The sequence below is a fragment of the Columba livia genome, chromosome 4 (genome assembly GCF_036013475.1).
Source record: "Columba livia isolate bColLiv1 breed racing homer chromosome 4, bColLiv1.pat.W.v2, whole genome shotgun sequence".
NCBI lineage: Eukaryota > Metazoa > Chordata > Aves > Columbiformes > Columbidae > Columba > Columba livia.
The window spans coordinates 75471239-75492441 of NC_088605.1; the positions used below are offsets into that span (position 1 = coordinate 75471239).

The 21203-nt window shown below is 40.3% G+C and overlaps 1 protein-coding gene across 2 annotated transcripts in view; it reads left to right on the plus strand.

The window, feature by feature from the left end:
* Positions 1–21203, plus strand: part of UNC5C (unc-5 netrin receptor C) — a 226067-nt gene that overhangs the window by 136493 nt on the left and 68371 nt on the right. For both annotated transcript variants that reach the window (XM_021290742.2, XM_065062383.1), the window contains exon 2: positions 11277–11498. In XM_021290742.2, the coding sequence (XP_021146417.2) occupies positions 11277–11498 (222 nt within the window). The remainder of the gene's footprint in view (positions 1–11276; positions 11499–21203) is intronic.

Sequence of the window (21203 nt, forward strand, 5' to 3'; positions counted from 1 at the left end):
AATTCAGGTTAATTTACAATGATGGGAAGTGCTCTGCTCAGTTTAGTGTGGATGGGGTGACAGTGCGCTCCACGTTACCAGACAGCTGAAGTAGGCTTGGCCAAGAAGCAGCTCAGCTAATAGAGATTTTGTTCATTACATTTTGTGCATTATAGCCCAGGCTCCAAGGCAAAATGCTGACTGCTTTGCTCATACAATACCTGTTTTCAGCTGTGCCATAATGTGTTTTGGCATCAGTGCTGAGTACAGTGGGAATCCAAACAAAATACATGCCTTGCTTTAAGTATTAGCAACGAGCTTCTGAGGTTTCTTGCATACAATTACTACACAGCTGCTGTTTTAATTTAGGTATGAATTTGCTTATGTGCTGTGATGTTGCTACTTAAAAGGGAAAGCGTCTCAGAGAGTGAAATGGAGCCATTGCAGATGACCTATTTGGTGTAAACCCTTCACATACTGTGCCTAATAATTAATGTTATATGTTTTCTACCCTTTCTGCCCCAATCGCAAAATGTGACCTTTCTACCATACATTTACAGATGTTTGATTTAATGCTACTGTGCTTTACTGATCACAAATTAGAAACTTGCTGAATAAGGCTACCTACTGTCAAAATGAACTTGTGCTGCTCAAGTCAATTTTGCCAAAAGAAGAACAGAAAATGCTGTTTAAACTAACTGGACAACCACTTTAAACTGTAGTCTCTGCTTAAACACTAGAGTCAAGCAGGATTACGTTTTGCTTGATTTAATTATTAGAATATTATTACTATTGCATAGATGGGTGGATTTTGCACCGATATAGGTAAAGTAGATCTGTAGTTAATTATTCTTGATAGTTACAAAAGTAAGTACAACTGTTTAGGTTTGATGCTGCATTTTGTGAGATTTCTGCCCTCAATTGTTCTCTGTCTCCATGTTTTGGCTAGTAATCTTCATCCATTTGAAACAACATAGGGACATTCATGACCAGTCAGGTTTGCTGAACTTGAGGAGAAAAGGATGGGAGGGATGTGGAATTTAAAAAAGGGTGTAGAGAGCCTAGAGGCAATAAAGAAGAGGATAAAAATGGGAATAAAAGACAGAACAGAAAACCCAAGAAAAGGGATGAAGAAGGTCAGAGATGAGAAAACAAAAAGTGGAATTGAAATATGTATGTTTTATGCTCAAAGCAGTCAAATAGCCTAGGTCTGTGTTTCTCTAGTGACAACGTTTATGATCAGGACTTGACAGATTCAGATGGGGCCGGGTATCAGTTTCCTCAGAAAAGCAGGGGATGATGGGGAGGGAGATAAGAGCACTGATTCATTGCTCCTCAGCTTCAAGCTGACCTGCTGAGGAGTGCTGAATAAATAAATACGATACAGTAACATAAAACATGTCCAGCAATCCTGCAAATAAATTGCATTTCTATTATTCCTCTACAATGTTTCTTTTTCTTTAAGTTTAGGATTCATTCATTAACATTGCTGTGCTGTCTTTTTGAGTGCAGGTCTGTATTTTAAAAATCAATACCAAAGGAATCCATTTGCTTCTGCTCAGGGCCAAGGCTCTGGCACAGGCAGCAAAGTTACTTGTGCAGGGAGTCAGGACCTTAAAGATTTACAGTTTTAGACTGGACTGAGATAAAAACAGCTGCGATTTCTCGGAATAATCTGGGATGTTATTGAACGGTACCTCTTTCTTTAGACATAATGGCAGGTATAAATGACCATGTGTCCCAGCACGGGCAAGGCACGTTTAAGGGCTGGTTTAACCCTGGCTAAACAATACTGTCCTGAGTGCTATGCAGTGTGTTTGCCCCAAGACAGAGGTAGATATCTCTCCACATTTCTCATCCCTGCTGCTAGAGGAGGTCAAGCCAGAAACACTTCAAGCTGCCTTTTCGCTCTGTTTCTGCATGTGTGCTTTCAGCTACTGAAACGCAATAGTGTTGTTATCTGACCTATAGGTTGAGTTTCAGAGTGCTTCTGATTTAGTTCGAACCAGTTCACAGCACTGATGAGAAACAGCAATGTAACTTGGTAGCGAAGCTTTTGCTCCTCAGGACCCGAAGCACCACTTCCAGTGGCGTTTTCTGTTGAGATATCAGTCCCTGTAGGAACCTTACATTACAAATGGATGTGGCAGCCAAGGAACTATTCACAGATAAGGAAGGGAAGCAAGTCAATGTGTGATAGATCCAGGAGTTCAACTTCAGCTGTTGATTTCTGAATGTCAGCACTGTCTTTCCACAAAATATCAGTGCTGGGTCTGTTCTCAGCACTTGCTGGGGATGCCTCTAACTACCATTGCCATTCATAACTGTGATTACTTAGTATTCAGAAGGTTTCCTTTTCCTTTTCTTCCCTTGTTTCTTTTTCTTGTTAGTGACCACGGATTGGACTTGAAAACTTTTGGAAGCAAAGGGCGGTGTCCAGGAGAGGTGACCACATACTTTGCTGGTACTGGAGTTTTACACTCTGGCATCCAGAAGGAATTTGATGGCACATGTCAGAGCCTCCCATAGGCACCGCACATTTGCTATCTGGTCTCAACAGCTTCTCTTTGAGCTATCTTGGGTGCTCCTGATGATGGAAAGTGCGATACTTCACAGGCACTTAAGCTGAAGGTTGAGTTGGACGTAAAGCAAAGCCAGGAGCCTGCTGGCTCAGGTTGCTCTATGAATTTGAAGGTGGTGGAATTTTGTTTGTTTGGGGTTTTTTTTGTTATTGTTTGGGTTGTTTTGTGTGTGTGTGGTTTTGTTTGTTTGCTTTTAATTGTTAGAGAGTTTGAGAGTAAGAAATCAGCAAGACTTAGGAAATGGGTGTGAATGAGATTAGTCACTGCAGGGGGAAATTTCCAATCTGTAAGTGAATACTTGAGACCTTTTGTGGAATTCTGAAATGACCGTATGGATGCAGACTGTTTCTGGAACTTGTATGAGAGGAACTGTATTGCAGTTTCCTTCTGTGGGCCCTGGGATCCGTCCGTCACAGTTTCCAGCTTTAGAAAACAGCAGCGTGGGTGTTAATGTCAGTGAACTAGTTCTGTTCTCCTTCCATCATCCTTCATTTGCTGAGTCTACTGATGGTGGGGGTGGAGTGGCAAAAGAGGAGAGGATGTGATCTCCTGGAAATAAATGTATGCTCAAAGAGCTACATTGTCCATGCATCTCCTCAAATAAGCAAACTCTGCACGGAGGGTGATGGCTGATTAAATCACCCTGTATGTTTCCAAAGTAAATAAGGCTTTCTTGCTTTCATTTTCCCTCAGACGGAGGAATATATTTGATTATTTTATATGAAGATTTGGTTCAACACCTTATTGTTAGCTTTATGAGTATATATAGTACACAAAGCCTTTCGTTTTCATGACTGTGACCATGAGATGCAAGTGAACCAGTGCTTTTTATCTGCTTACAAAGTCTCATGCATTTACAAAACCAATTGCTAGTCAAAATAAATAAATAAATGCCTGAGTGATATTTCTGATCCTAGGCAATAATCTGTTTTCTTCCATCTGGCTCCCTAAATACCTGGGTGCTTAATTCAATAAGAAGATATTTATCTTTTCTATTCCCTTTCTACTTCTTTTAAGGATTTTTTTTTTCCACTTTTCCACATCTGCTGCTTAGGTTCCCAGATTCCCTCCCTCCCTTTCCCCTCCCTCCCCAGAAGCTCCTGCATAGAATTTAGCTAATGGATTTCTAATTCAATTTGGACTTCTTCTGGGATAAATCAGCCTTATACGAAATAATTTATGGTTCTTGAAAAATAGGCTGTGGATGAAATTAGGTAACCAGCACCAGGCAAATACTAATCTCATTAAGATCCATGGAAGAAAGTTGTGAGTTGGTAGATATTCATGAGGACTAACGTTAGTCTAAGGACAGCAGTCTCACCAGGTTGCCCCTGGCCCATGGAGAGGGCCCTTCAGAGCACCCAGGATCAGGCTTCTGCTCCAAATCCTGCTCTTCAACCATTCCACCCAAACAGTGGAAGAACAGTGACAAAACTTGCATGAGCTCCAAGGCAGCCAAACATTGTTCCCTAATCATTTCATAAATCTCAATTTGCTTGTGGTCCTTTGTGTAACTGTTGTTGGCTGTTTAGCAGATGATGCTGACAGGTATTTTAGAGAATTTTTGAAGGAAGAATCTGAGTACTGAGTTGTTTATTCAGTTTCAAGGTAGTGAATTAGAGTGCTATCTGTATCCATTTTTCAGATTGGACCCTGTATTCAGCAACATAGATTTCCCCAAGGTCACACAAGAATATCTGTCCCCTGGGTCTCAGCTCGATGTCTCAACCAGGTGGCCGTACGACTGAGCTATTATTTGAGGTATAGGCAAGGGTCCTGTGTTTCTCTGGGATGGAGTGATCCCACTAACTAGATTAACTGTACACTTCAAATAGCTCCTGAAATTAAGACCCATGTCATCCCGCTAGACCTCAGTTTTATTAATCATGAGATGTTGCATCATCATTCTTTGCTAAGAAAAATCCTTGCATTGAAAGCGTTCAAAATCCAGGAGCAGAGCTCTGCAGCAGTTTTAATAATGGGAAAAGAATAAAAATAGCCATTCTTGCTAAGACTGAAGGAGTGACATTTTAACCCTAACATACTAATGCAACAGACAAGCTTAATTATTCATATGAAACAACGTAAAAAGCTAAGAAAGTATTTACAAAGTACTACATTCAGTTACAGCTCAGTTCTAAAGCCAGCAACATGAGATTCCTTTCATTGTGCCCCAGCCATCAACAACGCATTGCACGCAGATTTGTCTGTATTAAACTACTTTGTGCTGAGTGATATTATTTACCACTGACCTTAAGATATATCTGCCTATGGCTGACAACTCCCTAGCCTGAGTTCTGTCATTGTTCCCAGCACATGACATGTGAGAAAAGGGAGTATCAACTCCTCATTTGTTCATTGTATTCGACACACCACATTTGCACTGTTGAAACAGCAGTTAGATGAAGAACCTGAGTCTGAACTTTTAATTCTAAAAATACATAGAGAGTTAATTATCCTTGATTTTTTTCCTGAATTGTATGTTTTGGACTATATCCAGGAAACTTGTTTCCAGCCTGTGTGGAGAATATGTTTTATGAGCTATAAAATGCATCCTACCATTTAACCACAAAGGTTAAATTAGGTCTTGTAAAAAGAGATTTTTCACATTATTGTAACAGGCACCTGCTTTCATGTTCATGTAAATATGACAGGATCTGTCCTGTGTGACAAAGAGTGCCTGAAGGGGACTTGAGAATGAATAGGCTTAACACGAAGTATTTTAGTCTAAGCCTTGTCCATCTTTAATTAGTTATCAGGGTTAAAGGAGGGGTCAAGAGCCTGGAGCTGCTTCAGGACTAATGTGTCAAAGGAAAGTGAAGTCTAACACTGAAGAGGAAATGATGCTCCTCAGAGGTTTAATAATTTTTTCACCCTGTGTCGACTATTATGACTACTAATGGCAGCAGGGGCAGAAATGTTTCAAATTAGACCTTGCTTTGCAGGTGGTTAAGAAGGGATCCCATGCCATCATACAGACCCATCACAAGCTAGAATCCAAAAGGAAAAAAAACATATTTCAGTTTTACAGGCAGGACACAAAAACTTGTCATCTGAACCTGAACCTTCACGGCTGTTCATATATTGCATTTGTGTCAGAGAAAACAGAACTAGCAAAGATGTGCAGCTAGACTGCTTGAATTCTACCAGCATAACCATGTCTAACACTCAGTGGATATTTTCCTTGGTCTCTGAGTGCATGCAAAGTTTGCATTTGACCTCCCTGGGATGTGGTGTTAAGCTGAGATCCGCTAGAACGGTCTTCACCAAGACATCGCAGGTGCAGGGAAAGTTCATTCCTCTTTGCAGGCTTTATTTATTCTGTTTCCAGACTGAAGTCACTCAAAAAATAGATGAATTTTGCATGCCCTATCGATTTCTCTATTGTTTTTCCCAGAGCATGCCTGCACTCTGCTTTCCTTGCTGAACAGAGCATTTCATTTTGTGGGTGCTCAGTAAATTTGAGTCTGAAATTCCCTTGACCTTGCTCCCCTGGGAGTTCAACAAGGTTCAGCAAACATCTAGTTTGTGGGCTGCCACAAAACCAAGCCTCGTCTTTATGCACATAAAGGCCTGCAGTGAATTCAGCTACAAGCAAAGTGTTGTTTTCTCCCATTTCTTATTCAATTTGGTCTGATCTGGGGTTCAGAGTTCCATGGGTGATGCAAGGCTCTAAGGTGGATGCAGGCTGTAATGACACACAGGCTTTTTTGCTTCCTCGCTTCCCATTTCACGGCACCATAACAGGACAGAAAACCCTGTAACCAAAGGACTTTCAGCAGAGCAATTTTCCCTTCCTGAAAATGTGTGGTTTCAAACCAAACGCTTGCCTCCATCCTGATAATCCGTCTTACCGAGCTAGCACCTGCTGTTAATTTTACAGCAAACAGTACTTGTTGCTCTAGAAAGCTTTTTAATCATAGCATTAAAAACCTGAACAGAAATCCCATCCATACAGTTAACTCCAGCTGCTTTTCTTGCAATGCGTGGGGAATGATCTTGGCGAGTGATGGGCATCCAAATGCAAATGGAATTAGCTTTGCAGCCATTCATTTTAAATTGCTCTTGAATCATTCTGAAGTAAATTCCATTTGAGAAGAATTTGCTTCAGGTCTCTCGCAAAGAGATAATGGTCCAATATATTATAATCTAAGCAATAATAGTTTAAGTCTTGCAGTTCAGAAATATAGTGAGTTATATTCTGGGTTGATGAGAATTAAAGCTTGATATATAGCAATAAAACTAGTGATCTAGAGATGAATAGATTGGTGTACAGAGCACAATATTTTCCTGCCACAGATTAGAGTGAGGATACTAGTCCATAAAAAAGGAAGTATACCATAAAATCTCCTTTTTCACTTGTTATGCATGAAGAGCTATAATGTGTACAGTTTTACAAACAAATGCGTGAAAAGAGTAAAGACCTTTCCTAACACCAAAAGATCCCTGACTTAGGCAAAGATTTGTTCAACCTTAAAAGAAAATTGAGCTAAAATTAAAGAAAAATTCCTACATGTGACACTCCATGTCAGCTTATCTCAATGCTGATTTCTGTGACACTTCACCTGTTGCTATATATTTTGCATTTCTCTTGCCTTTAAAAAATATATATAGTTGTCAGATACTGCAGAAGGTAAATAAGAGAGTGTATCTGTATTTGGGCCAGCAACTAAAATAAAAATTCCAAATTAAGGTTATAAATTGAAATGGATTTTTAAAATTTATTTTCTTAATATGAATGAATTGCATGAGTGAAATCAGTTTAGCATTACCATTAATCAGGTCTTTTGTCTTGCTAATATAAATCAATCAATAGCAACAGATGGGCTGCACACTTTATTATGTGAAAATAAAGATGAATGTGACACACTGCAGAAGTAAACTTGCAGCTCAAAGTTGTGGAGCACAGAAGGGGATCTGTTTCAACAGGGGAGATCGATGTGTGCCTTGTATTTACATTTGATCAAAGTTGTAAGGGGAACTTGCTGCACATGGCATTGACATAATGATTGGAAATCGGCTACGTGAGGTTTTAGTGTTTGTTTGTATCTACACTCCCAGATCACTCCCAAATGGTTTAATTAGCGTTTTCGCTCCAGAGAGAAGAAAAGAAACGTGTCTTAACTCCTTAGGAGAGTTAGATGAGAGATGTATAAAGTTTGCTGCTTTGGTGCACCATTGGGAGATGAACATTTTAAATAACCAGTGATAACCATCACGTAGATTCAGATCAGAGTCTCAGGCAAGGGAGCACACAAAGAGAGGATAACTCCACCTAAATTATAGAAATAGGCCCAGCAGGCCACATGGTTATAACTCAATAATCCCTGAAAAACCTAAGTTAGGATTTGGTCTTTGTATGAGCAGAGGGATGAGCTGTACTTAACCAGAGCTGCTCAGGAGAAACTGTGACGGGAAGTGTTTATTAGGTTGTTATAAACTGTGGCCTTCTGAAAACACAGATTAATGAGATTGCTTCATTTTGTAGAGAGTTGCAAGAATCTCAACACAGTCCAATATCCTGTATTGACATTTTCACAGTTAAATATCTTTGTTGGATTTTTCAGACTATTTTGTTATATAATTACAGTGCCATTACGATTACACTCGCTGGTTGCTGCAAGCATAAATCAGTCCCCATCTCTTTGGGGAATATAGGGAGCACCAAGTGACTTCCCGCTGAGATCCACACGGGTTGGTAAAACCTCTTACCTTTCAGCAGTGAATAGCAGGAGCACTGAATGCTAATGGAGGTAGGACTAACTTTGCCGTGTGATGGGGATTTTTTCTGCCAAACACGGAAAAATCCAGTCCTGGTTGTATCCTGGATGTGCCGCTTAAGAATTTGCATGGTAAAAAATTGACTTTGATGTTGCTACTAATAGCAACAGTGCGAGGGCAGGGATTGAATGAACATACTCCTGTTCAGAAAGCCCAAAAATTCTGTCTTAGCTATGATCTTAAATTTATTCTAAAAATGCAGGTTTAAAATGCTAGTTCCCAGAAACAAGACAGCCCCTATGCACTCTTTGTGTGACAGTTTGTGAATGGTTTCCATCTATATATCCCTAACATTGAAGAGCAGTTCAGATGCCTCTCGATAGCAATGAGGAGTGTGGAAAAATAAAATCAGAATTTATTATTGCTTAGAAAGAATAAGGTGGAATTATAGCACGAAGCCAGTGAGAAAACTGCTTTGTACCTGACCTCAGAATGCCAGGCTGGCGGAAACAGCCATCGCCACAATTAAAATGTGAGACTTGGTTGTTGTGTACTGGGCAGTAGAGTGAATCCACTTTAATATAAAAATAGTATTTAAACATTAGAAGCAGTTGCCTTCAGGAGAGAAAGCCAGGCTGACTAAAGAAATAATTTTTAAAACCACCTTTTTTTCTTTTCTGTGGCTTGCTGTTCCCTCCTTTTAGACTTTCTAGTTACATCTTTGATAAGATGCAGTTAATTGGTCAGGCAGCACAAGTATTGTCTTTGATAATATGCAGAAATCTAGTGGCGAAAATAAATACATTTGTTCTTCCAGTCACTAGAAATTAGTGAAGCAGTACTTGTTTAATTATAAAACATATGTGTGCTTTGTTAGTTTCCATCTGTCTGCTCACTGATTTGCAATTAAATGACCAGAAGAAAAAGATACGTTCTGTGGCAATTCAAGGGAAATGATTCATCTCTAATGTTTCTGTGTTGTGGATGTCTATACAGCAGCGGGTGTGAGAGGGAGGGAGCGGGAAGAGGGGAAATCTGGATAGAAGGGCTTAAGGAATGCTTAAGAACCCCTTGTTTCAGTTCAGGCGTGTTTTGCTATCGTGACTCCCATTAACTTATTGTAACTCATCTTTTTCTTCGGAAAAAAATGGGGAGCAAAATGGAGCAAGGAAGAAAAACCTAATGGGGTGAGGAAATGGGACTGCAGAAAAAGGAGCGTGATGTGGCCAGAGTGAAAAAGAAAACATAGAAAAAAAGAAAAAGGATGGGAAAGTGAAAAAATTAAATTTGGGTATTTGGAAACTATTAGTTGGAGATGGAAACCGGATTGTTATAGTGTGTCACAGATTTTCCCTTTGCCAGAAAAATGTCAGGCTTTATTTAGTGGCACTTTTTTATATGATTGACCTAGTTCAGCTCTATTTACTCTCAGGGTGTGATGTGGTAGCAAGTTAGGACTGTTTGTAAAATGAAACACCTAAAAGACCAGGAATATTTTTAAATTAATATGAAGAAAAAAAGGAAACAACAAACAACTGTTGAACATACGCTCTCTTCATAAAGAGGTCAAGATATTCACAAAATCTTTTGCTGTGTAAGGTATTCCCATCACTGATAAAGACTTACAGTCTAGCTACGTGAGTGGGCACCATGTAACTTTCTCCCTCTGTCTCCTTCCTCTGTTCCTGTTCTTTCTTGTCCTTCTACAAAAGCAATAGCTGGAAGGAGAACTTTCCATGCCTCTTGTAATTCTGGACACAGCCTGCTCAGAGACATCTCATGTATGGGCAGGTAATCTGACATTTCATCTTCACAAGGACTGGCAGGGAGAAGATAGCCAGCCTTTCCCAGTATTTTTAGTTTGATGTTTTTTTGGTGTTTTATGGATTGTCAGCAGTGTCCATCACTGTGCACAACGACAGCTGCTTCAGAAGCAGAAAGGGGGAGATGGAATAAGGCTGTCAGGACTGTCATCTGCTGGTGGATCTATGAGTAGTTGGTGCCCCCCATCCCTTTGCTGCTGGGAGCATCCAGGATATTCTTGTGCACTGACGGCAGGTGTGGAGGTGGATGAGGTGATGGTGATTCTCTGCTGAACTGGTGCTTTCTGATGTGGAAGACTGTAGAAAGGGGCAGAGGGATGGTAAAGGGGGATTTGTGAAGAGAGAGGGGGAGAGGAGAGTATGTGTGTTAGGTGGTTTCAGTGCTGCCCCCTGCATGTCACATTCAGTCCTTTTCTCCCTGTTCCAGCTTTCTTGCATCCATTTTGCTCATTACCAGCAGCACCAGAGAGGTGCAGAGGTTCATTAAGTCAATAGAATGTATCTGTGTTGGCCCTAAATGTCACCATCTCACGGCTGCTCTGCCTCATGTCCCAGCTCTCAATTCCTCTCCGTAGACTAGTGTAGCACAGATGAAGCACAGCTCGGCACCTTCATTAGCAATCCAAGCAAGGAAGTCAGGATATGAACAGAGGCATAGACTGGACTTGCATTTAGTCTTTTGCCTTCAGAGCAGATATCAAATTGCTTATCTGAAACGAAAGGCACTATTTCCTATTTTTAACAGCCTCAGCCCATACTAACTGTGTGCATGCACTTGATTAAACAGTGTGATAAGTCACTATTGAAAACTGTGACCTTGAAGCCTCCAAAAGTTTCTATTATTTCTTTTTACGGTTTTGCAGGCAACTCTCCCAAGTGCTAACATAATGTTTTATTGCCAGTAGTGCCAGTGATGATAACAAAGGACCGTTTCCAGTCATGTGAATGTGACACGTCCTGTCACATCACATAGAGGAAAGAGAGGTCAGGATGTAAAGAATAATTTCTTCTCGTCTGAAAACAACATTACATTTAAACCCCTATCTAGGAATGTTCCTAAGATAACATTTTATTCAAAAAGTACTCTCCTTTTGAAATTTTCAGAAAGTGACTATAAATCTTTGCCAGGTAAATTTTGGTTTCATTTGTCCTTTTTGTCTCTTCTCTACAGATGATGATTTTTTTCATGAGCTTCCAGAAACTTTTCCATCTGATCCTCCAGAGCCATTGCCCCATTTCCTCATCGAACCTGAAGAGGCTTACATTGTGAAGAACAAGCCCGTGAATCTGTACTGCAAAGCAAGCCCAGCCACGCAGATCTATTTTAAGTGCAACAGTGAATGGGTTCATCAGAAGGACCATGTGGTGGATGAGAGAGTAGATGAAACCTCTGGTGAGTTGGCATTATGTCATAAGAATTAAAAAGCAATATCAAACTCACTCTTGTAATCTACCAGCTATTTCATGTGGCAACTACGTTAGTCTTGATACAGCTATGAATTCTATATCTGTCATAGCACAGGGGTAGTGTCTGCATCCAGGTCAGTTAGTAAAACATGATTGTAAAGCACCTTGCCCAGGGTTGAAACAAAAAAAAAAACAGGAGTGCTGTGCACAAACAAGCTGGAATTCCTTTCTCAGCCAGGTCTACTCCCTGTTCACTTCCCCAGTGTCACAAATTCCTGGTGGTTGCACTGGATCATAGTCACAGACCAAGAACCACATTCTCCCCAAAGTACTGAAGAGCAAGTGAGTTATTCCTAGAATGATGTTTTCTTGGGGAGATGTGGGGGGAAAAGGAGAAATTTGCTCAGATTCTGGCAAGAAAGGAGAAAACACACCTGGGCATGGTTTAGAACAGTGTATTGATCCAGAGCAAACACCTGGCTGATATTCCATTACACTTTTCTGCCTGCTCCAGTAGAGCCTGTGTGAATAAGAACTACAGGAGGCAGCAGGTTAGCAAGGAGAAGGAATACCAGTTGATACCAGAAAATCCACTGACATCCATGGAAGAAAAATAGGACCCTCATAGTACCAAAAAAAAGGTCTAAAAACTTTATGAACTAGCGTAAATCAAAGAGATGATTGTTCCCATTTGGAAAGACTGGTAATAGAGTTTGAGTCGCATGCAAGGAGAGAAGTGGGACTTAGTGTTGTTTTGATGACTCTGAGAAATAACAGGATACCAAGTAAGAAGGTACCTTTCATTTGGGAAATACACTACCACTTGGTCTAATTACTTAGAAAAATAACTCCACCAGATGTCTTGGAAGTCTCTTGTGAACTGGGTTTTATTTGTTTCAGCTCATTTATTTGCACAGAGATCAAAAGCATAAGCTTTTAACAGTACTGTAGTGCTCTCAGCTTGAGAAAGAGAAGGTGGGTGTAGGAAGAAAGGCTGTAGAAAAAATATGTATTAAACTTTGGGCCTGCTTATTTTTTTGTAAGAATTGGCTTTTCCAACAAGTTGACTGCAGCAGAAAAACTAAAAAAAAGGAATTATTGTTACTTAATACATCTTCAATTTTTTTATCCATGGGAGTCCACTGGAATGAAGGAAAAGCAGGAGGGCAGCTACCACTGGGTTAATATTTTAAGTTTTTATTAACATCAGCAGTCAGAAACATGAAAATGTTTTGCTACAGGTGAAAAATTCATTATTTTTTTTTTCTCAAAAAACTAATTGTAGACAAACTTCATGATGCCGTAGAGCAAATTGCATTCTACAAATGCAGGCGGCCAGTCTTGAAAAGAGATGCATCTGAATATATTAAAGGACAACTGTTTTGCATAACAAACAGCAGCAATTATATGCAAACAAAACTCATATCCAATTAGAAATTAACATAATCTACTGTAGTTTGGGGGGGGGGGTGTTAAAAGCTGAACACATCAGATTATTAGTACAAGAGCCACAAGCCCAGCCACACTAGTAGCTTGTTAAAACGAGCCTGTGATCAGAACCTAAATTTGTCAACCTGGTTGTTCCCAAAAGGTTGGTTAATATGTGTCACAATTGCAGGGTTTGTCCACCTTCCTGTGAGCAGGCTGAGAATCTGGGGCTCAGAATGCCTAGTTAGTATAGAAATGGGTAAACAATGTATTTAAGGTAGTGATGAGGATGTAAGGGCAATGGAGAGGGTGATGAAAGGATGACAGGCCAAGCCTGTGCTGCTACAGGTTCCAGGCTTGTGGTTAAAGAGGATGGAGAAATTGTCCACAAACCAGGTTAGACCTGGCTTTTGCATGGGTAACCCAGGGCTCTAAGGTTCAGTTGTGTAATCTGAGCAACTGAAAATTGAGCATATTCTTGTTGCCTGATATTTTACCATTCTTAAGGTCTGTTCTGCCTAAATACGAAGAGGAGCACCATGCTGAGATAGCCTTCTGCTGCCTTTTTGCACTAGGCTTGCTGTCTCAGTTCTTTATGTAGAAAAGCAAAGGAAAACAAGACAAACAGACAATAAAATATATGAGAGGGAAAATGTAAAGGTCAGCTATGCTTTCTTTTCTAAAGGATAGGTAATTGAGAAGAAAGAGGACTAAAATATGGGTGTGATGCTAGTGATATATCATCTTGGGATTGTAAATGATGCATGAAAGGGAGAAATAAGTTTTGATTTGCAAAAGATTATGTGTTCATAGACTTTGAGCCTGTGCGCAAGAATGAAATCTATGTAGAGATGATTAACTCCTCTTATAAGGCAAATTTGTTTCTGTCATTGATAAAACCAGAGAAAACAGCACAGCAATAGCAGTGGCACAAAAGATGGAATGATACTGAAGCTGAGCTCTCCTTGAAAAGAGCTGCTATATAGAAGTGTTGAATATATTAAGAAGGTTAAGGGGAAAAGAAATATTTATGTCTTTTTCCTATGTACATATATGTTTTTCTTTCTAACAGAGAGAGGGTATGAAATAAGAGTTACAGTTATATTCACGATGGTATATTTTTAAACAGTAGGTAAAGCATTGCTGTAAAGAACATGACCAGGGATTCTGTGGGAGTTGTTGCCTTCTGGTTGGAGAGGATGAGAACAGTGATGGTGACAAGGTGTTCTAGTACCACTTTATTTAATTAAATTAGCCTGAAGAGAGAACCTTGCAAAAAAAAATGTCTAATGATTGAGTCGGAGGAGCCAGAAGCTTTACACAGAAGATCATTACATTCTGGTTTTTAATCCTCAGACTCAAATTTTTCTTCTTTATGGAAAAAGCTGAGCATTTTCATAAAGAAGTCAAATGGGACCCTTGAAAATCTTTAGTGCACATCTTTGATTCTTTCATTTCCTATGTATGTGAAATAGAAGGTAGGGCATGGTCTTTTCATGTTTTTACTGGAATGTTTTCCCATTAATGTGGAAAAATATATGTAAGGAATAAGAACGGTCGTTTTAAAAAACAAAGATGAAAGTTGTTTTGAGGGAACACATTTGACTTTATGACTGGCTGTCATAAAAGATAACAGCAATGGAAGTAAAAGGAACCCTGCAGAACCGATGCTTTTGGGGGAAGAAAATTCCATTGTCACAGGGCAGAAAGCTCAAAAGCATTTGTGCACATTTTCCAAATTACTGTACCTCTGAAAGTGACTGTGGCAAAATATACTGTTTTGCATGTGTGTTTTTTACGGAATAATATTTTCAGACACACCCCACTTCCGCAGTGGTGGGAAAGTTGTGGATATAAAGCAAATAAGTGTCCTGTACCCATTTCATTTGTCCAGAGGGATTAAATGCTGCTAAATCAACCCCCACAGCCCAGTGATGTACAACAGGAAAATCGGGATTACAGGTACCTTGTTTTTGTCTTTTTGGTTTGGATTAGCATTGCAATAGTTTCTCCATGACTATTAAGGTGAAATGATCTATAAAACCCCTCTTGCCCTCTGCAATGCTAGTGACATGTTCTTCTTTTCTCTCCTTCAGGAAAGGAGAAAGCAACATTTGGGACTCTACTAAGTGCTAATTAAATAGACATATTGGGCAATTCAGCTGGCGTTATTGTTTGCTTAGACTTTCTGTCTTCTTTTAGTGGGATGCGTAGGGAGATGAAAGCTTGAGGAGTTTGCTGATGACCTGCTCTGTGTTTCCATATAGCAGCAAGACAATAAGGACTCTTACACCCAGCCTGAGGGTCCAGCTACTAAAAAACGAACATGCTTATGTGTGCAGTCTCAAAGGAAAGGCACTGCTGAGGAAGGTTTTGCTAAGGAGCTTTTTTCTATGTCCTGCCTTCAGCAGGAGGCTCTCAGAAAACCTGCTGTCCCCCAGGAGCATCCCCAGTGCCACCCTCCCTTCAGCCAGGAGGGCAGATGGCTCCAAGGACTTTCCCTTCAGCTACCTCTTCAACAATCTGTCTCTCCACAAATCAATGAAAATGGTCAAGTTTGGATCTGGCTCAGAATAAGATTTTCCTCTGATTAAGAGAGTTTATTGAATGGCACTGAGGTGGATGAATATACTCTTCATTGCAGACAGAAATCTGAGATGACTTTGTTGCAGTTTCTTTACACAGCCACTGCTCTGATCCCCACACTTACCTCCCACCATTACCTTTCCCCATTAATAGAGTGGATTTGATGAGAGGACAATGAGCTTTTGACATCTAGTCAGCGTTGATCTGACAACTACAGGTTGTTACCTCCAGCAATGTGTTGGGCAGCCTGTTGAGAGAGTGGGTACCCAGCTAGATAAGTCTTCAATAGGTCTCTCAACAGAAAGATCAAAGATTGACATCTGCCCTTTTGCCTTTAAAATAGCTCTTATAAGATGCTGTAGCCAACACAGCAGTGAGGGAATCTCCACAGAGACTGGCACCGTGTACAGAGGCAGAAAATTCTTCTCCAGCACACAGTGCTCTATCACTTGATCTTCCTCTGTGTGTGTACATCTCACGAAAGCCATTTATTTTGGTATTTGTGACACAACGTTTTGAAAGGCTGCATTTCCCAAAAGGCAAAAGTCCTATCAACTTGTTCAAATGTTGTTTAAGATGGAACTTCTGATTATACAGCAATGATCATCATGTAGCCTCTCATTTTGAGCAATTGTGCTGGTTTGTCTTAGTATTTGCTATAGATAAGAAAAGCTACCACTACTTTTTAAATACAGCACTTCTTTGAATGTCGGTGTTGAAGAACTTAATTTGGGAGCCCAAATACAAAATTCAGGTGCTCCTCACCCCCATGTAAGCACAACTCAGGGAGAGGAATGCAGAGGGATACCATTTTACTCATATTCTGTCACCCACAGATCTTTTCTTTAGTGCTCTTTTCCCACTTTGCACATCTTCCTTCCTTAGCCTCTTTTTTCTTCTTGACCTCCTAATTCTCTGTATTATTATTCAAGAGTCCAAAAGATAAGGAAAAAAGCTATTTTTCCGAACAAATGTGGCCAGTATCTGTATTAACTTCTCTAAGGAGATGACAAGTGATGCTAAATGCTCCACTTATACTTAGCCTGCAATATTTTGACTCTCTGGGGTAGAATACCTTGGGGTTATGTTAGTGAGGGAAGCCACATATCAAAGGTAAGGATTGTTTTCATTCCACTGTTGTCACAAGTAATTTCATTTTCTGTTTATCATTGGATCAAATCCATTACAAACATCAAGCACCTGATTCAAAGTAGTTATTTGTCAGCAATGTATTGGCAATTTTTAGCTCTGCTCCTTCAATACTCTGCCCTAATCCAAGTCATTTCAAGAAAATTTAAAAATGTGCCTGTGTATCTCTTCCCAAATTCTTCGATTAATAGTTTTGAGACGTGGGTTAGAACCCAGATTTTCTTTAGTAATCTCTAGTCTGTTTCCTCTTCAGAAAGATGCTATAAATTAAACATCTTTGTATGTATGGTCTAAAAGGCTGCACCTGGTGTAGAAAAGAGCAGACAACTTTGTTTCTCCAAAGTATTCTGTGGGGAAATATAAGTTGCTTACTTACATAAATATGAACAAACCCACAATTCTTCCCTATTTGATGTTTAGCTTGCAGCCATATTAGATGTCACTCAGGCCATCTTCTTTCTGCTTGTATCTTCAAAATAAGCTGCTGGCAACGTGGTCCCCGGCATGCCCAGATCAAGGGAATACTCGACAACAAAGCTGCTGCAGACATATTTTGCAAGCAGGCAAAGTTTCCACTTTTATCTTATGTAATTAGTATACTTTGATGGAAAGAGACCATGTTTGGAAACTTCAGAAGCAACAAACATGCAAAAGCAGAGAATCACCATTTTCTCGGATATCAACTCAAAGTGGTGTTTATTTTTTTTGAAGCAAGTAGAGTAATCACTGAGGTCAGTCCTGACCTAAAGAAGGGAAATAATCTTTTTATAAACAGAATACAGAATTGCGCCAGATATTTGGAGGCAATAAAACCCTGGGAATATTGTCTTTTTGTACAGAGGCCTGCAAAAGACAGAGAGGCTTTTGAGTTTAAACTTCACTGATTATATTACATATAGATACCATCTTTACCTGTTCACAGCCATTGACACCTGCCTGTTCTTCTGCTAATGCTGTCCCTTCATGACTCATCCTGCACATTTATCCTGCTCATGCTCTTCCTGTGAGTAACGCTGGGTCCATGGGAAGGGTCATTTGCCCATCCCAAATTTTCTGTGGATACACCGTGTATCTCTGTACAAATCACTCAGTGCCTCTGTTGTTTACCTCTGCAAAGTGCAGTGGGACCAAAAGATAAAAGCTTGAGGATATTTATTCATTTCTTATTGCAGCGTTCACTTCCTATCCGCAGCTGTTTGCCTAATTGTCATAAAGGTTTCCTGTGGGCTTCTAGAAAAACAAATCAGAGACAGGAAATAAAGTTATTTAAAGTAATAAGTGGACAAATATGGATACTTAGTGCATTCATCTGAAGCGTCTGAGGATACCCATCTGAATGTTTCCAGCCTACACCTTAACTGCCTCCAAGTTTTTCCTTCATTAAACCCTTTGTTACACGCTCGTAATCCCATTAATTCCCTGAAAGACATCTTGAGGCATCAGTCTACCCACCACAGCTTCAGACTAACCACAGCTTTGCACAGCGATGCTTCTTTTTCTCCATCTGTGTCCACTGGCTCCTTTGGAGCCCAACACCCTTTGTGTGGGATCCTGCAGTGAGGGCGGTCTGGTAACTGAAAGGCCAATAAATGTCAATTTGATTTGGAAGCGAGTCCCAAAGGTTCGTCTCCATCCTTCCTCCACTGGCCTAAATGGAAAACAACTGTTTGCTGGATACAGGAATGGCAGAAAAGAGCAGCAGAGCCAAGGTTCTGTGTGCGGTCAAACAAAAGTCCTAGAGTCGGTAACACACCAGCAGTGCAAGGGCAGGAACACTTGCCATCCTATAATGTAGAGGTTTCAGTAATTAAATGTGAAAATGAGTAGGACTAATAGGTCTGTGTTTTCTTTGTGAAAATCTCTGAAAATATTCAGGGAAATGGAGGGTCCAAATTACCCCTTACTTTTTCTATGTTGAGAATAAGTTATAGTCTGATTCAGTCACTGGAAATATAGTCTAACCCTGTTTAGAGATGTTAGGGGCTTGATGACTCTGCAAGACATGTAAGTGTTGTTGTCTTGAGTCTCTTGAAGTCTGTGTAAGCTTGGATCTCAGTTACCTGAGTAGCATCTTCTGTTTTTTTCTCTATTAACTCATTAGATAGTGAAATAATTCTCTGAAGAGAGGTAGAAAAATTCATTTTGCTTAAAGCTAGACTGGAGAAATTATTTTTTTAAAACCATTTATGTGGAACAACCATTGCACACAGATCAGATGCATTGAGGCTTTTCTCCCTATGCAGGTATGGTACCAAATCATTGCCAATGTGTAAGGGAAAGAGATGTAGCTGTCACGTGCAACTCTGACCTGTACAGGATCTAATTTTGTGCTGCCTTTTTGGGTTCACTTACTGTATTAATTTTGTCATTCCTGTGCATTCCAGATTCGTACATAAGTGAGCAACTTGATGTGGTAGGTACCGGCAGGACTGCCATTCACTGGCAGGGTTATGCACAGCTCTTTCTCATCAGGTATTGATGGGATGCCTTTCATAATTCCTCATAACTTCTGATCACTCTTCATATATTGATTGCAAGAGCAGAAAGGGAATCTTTTGTCAGACTCTTCCATGCTGCTTCTTCCCTCTGAATACTGATCTTTAGGCTTTCATGGCCTCTTCTATTATTTGCTCACAGGTTTTTATTTTGGAGAGGATCTCAGTTGGTTGATTACTGCTTTTTGCTTCCCAGTGGCTTGTATAATGATGTTTCTGTAATGAGTGCTGACACTGCACCTGGGCTGGTTGCCATACCCTCCTCTGAACAGGAGCAGGGATTGCCAGGCCTGAAGAATAACGATGCCTAGAAGTGGATCAGGCTTACTTTGGGGTTTAGTTTTAATCCTTTTGTTCTTCAGCTAAGGTAGAAACCAATATGGGAATTCAATCTGGGTGGATAGCCAGGAAAAAAGAAAGAGGCACCCAGAATCACAAGAATACTATTGGAAGCATTTACTTACATAATGAAGACGGTCTTTTTTCGTGTCAAAGTCGCATGGATCTGCAGAGCAACTTGTTTGCATTCCCATTGCCTTGTTGTAGTTGGTGGGGATCATGAGCTGTGCTGTATTCCTAAACACATACACACCAAATGCCTTCTGTGACCACCAGGCTGCCTCTTCGCACACCTTCCTGCCATGATTCTGTCATTCTCTACAAACTAAGAAAAATCTCCTGGTGTTTTGATGCTGCCCTGGCACAGCCCTGAAAAACACACTGAATGGGGGAGCAGACATTAAATTCCCAGCACTTCACCTCTGGTGCAAGTCACTTCACTTGACAGTACACTGGACAAAGCTGCTTTGAAAGCAGCTGCTTGCCGTTTTCTTCTTTTTCTTTTAAGTGTTTCTTTTTTCAAGATCCCAAAGTCGGCTGTGAAATGCCATCCCTGTCATGCACAACAACGCTGGCCAAAAAACAGTAGGGCTTTTACACTTCTCCCCCTATCTGCTGCTCCTGCACATTGTGGACTAAAAAAGCAGGAAAACAACCGCTGAGAAAGGCTCCCGAGTGACCTCTTGTGTCACGTTGCAACTGTCCTTGTTCCCACAATAGCTGCACCAGCCACTGAACTGTGTCATCACATCAAGTTCATGGAAAATAAGGCATTTTTGCCTTGTCTCTGCTTCTCAGAACCACACTGGGTGGGTGTGGTGCACAAGTACATGTGCAGATACATATTTTATATATATATATACACACACACATAAGTCAGTAACATAAAACAACTTGATGTATATTTTTATATAAAAATTTACACACAAACCCATTTATTGTTCATTTCCCTGCCCCCCCCCCACAACTATGGAAAGGGAATGTAAACATGCTGCTCAAAATTCAGATGCTCTCAGTTGTTTTCCCAGATGTTTGAAGTTCAATAGATTATTTTTTTCTTTCTTTTCATAATTTCCTCAGCTTCTTCTAGTGAAGTGCTAAACAACCATTATTCCTTTCTGCCTGTGCATTGAGATTCATCTGTAGGCTCTAAACTGCCTCAAAAGTGCTTCAATTTTGCATGAGCACTAAGCTGGGGACTGGGAAGCATTACCCAGTGCTGAAGGCCCAGATCATTAGAAAGAGCATGTAAATCCTCTGAACCAGAAATAAAAAGTGCACAGATTTTCTTTGTGAAGTCTCAACTGCGGCTTTGAAGTAAAACATGAACCGTTGCCATGTTTTTTTCCCGGCCCTTATAAAAAAACAACAAAAACCACAAAAAACACAACACAAAAAAAACAACATCTTTTCTCAGCTGCACGTGCCTCAGCCAAAAGAAGGAAAAATTGGGCTCTGACCCAAAAGCTGGAGCTCATACTCATGCTTTCCTATGTGGACGACTTCTTTATGGTTGATCCCTGTAAGTAGCACAAGCCTGGCAGAGAACTGCTCGGGTACCGCTGCTCAGTGTCAGGATGCCTTGGGTCAAGATGCCTCAAGGCACATTTGTTTCTGCTCCCAGACCTCAGCCTGTGCGAGTTCAGAAATAATGATGCCCAGGGTTGAACATAAATATATGCTTGTGGTAGGTT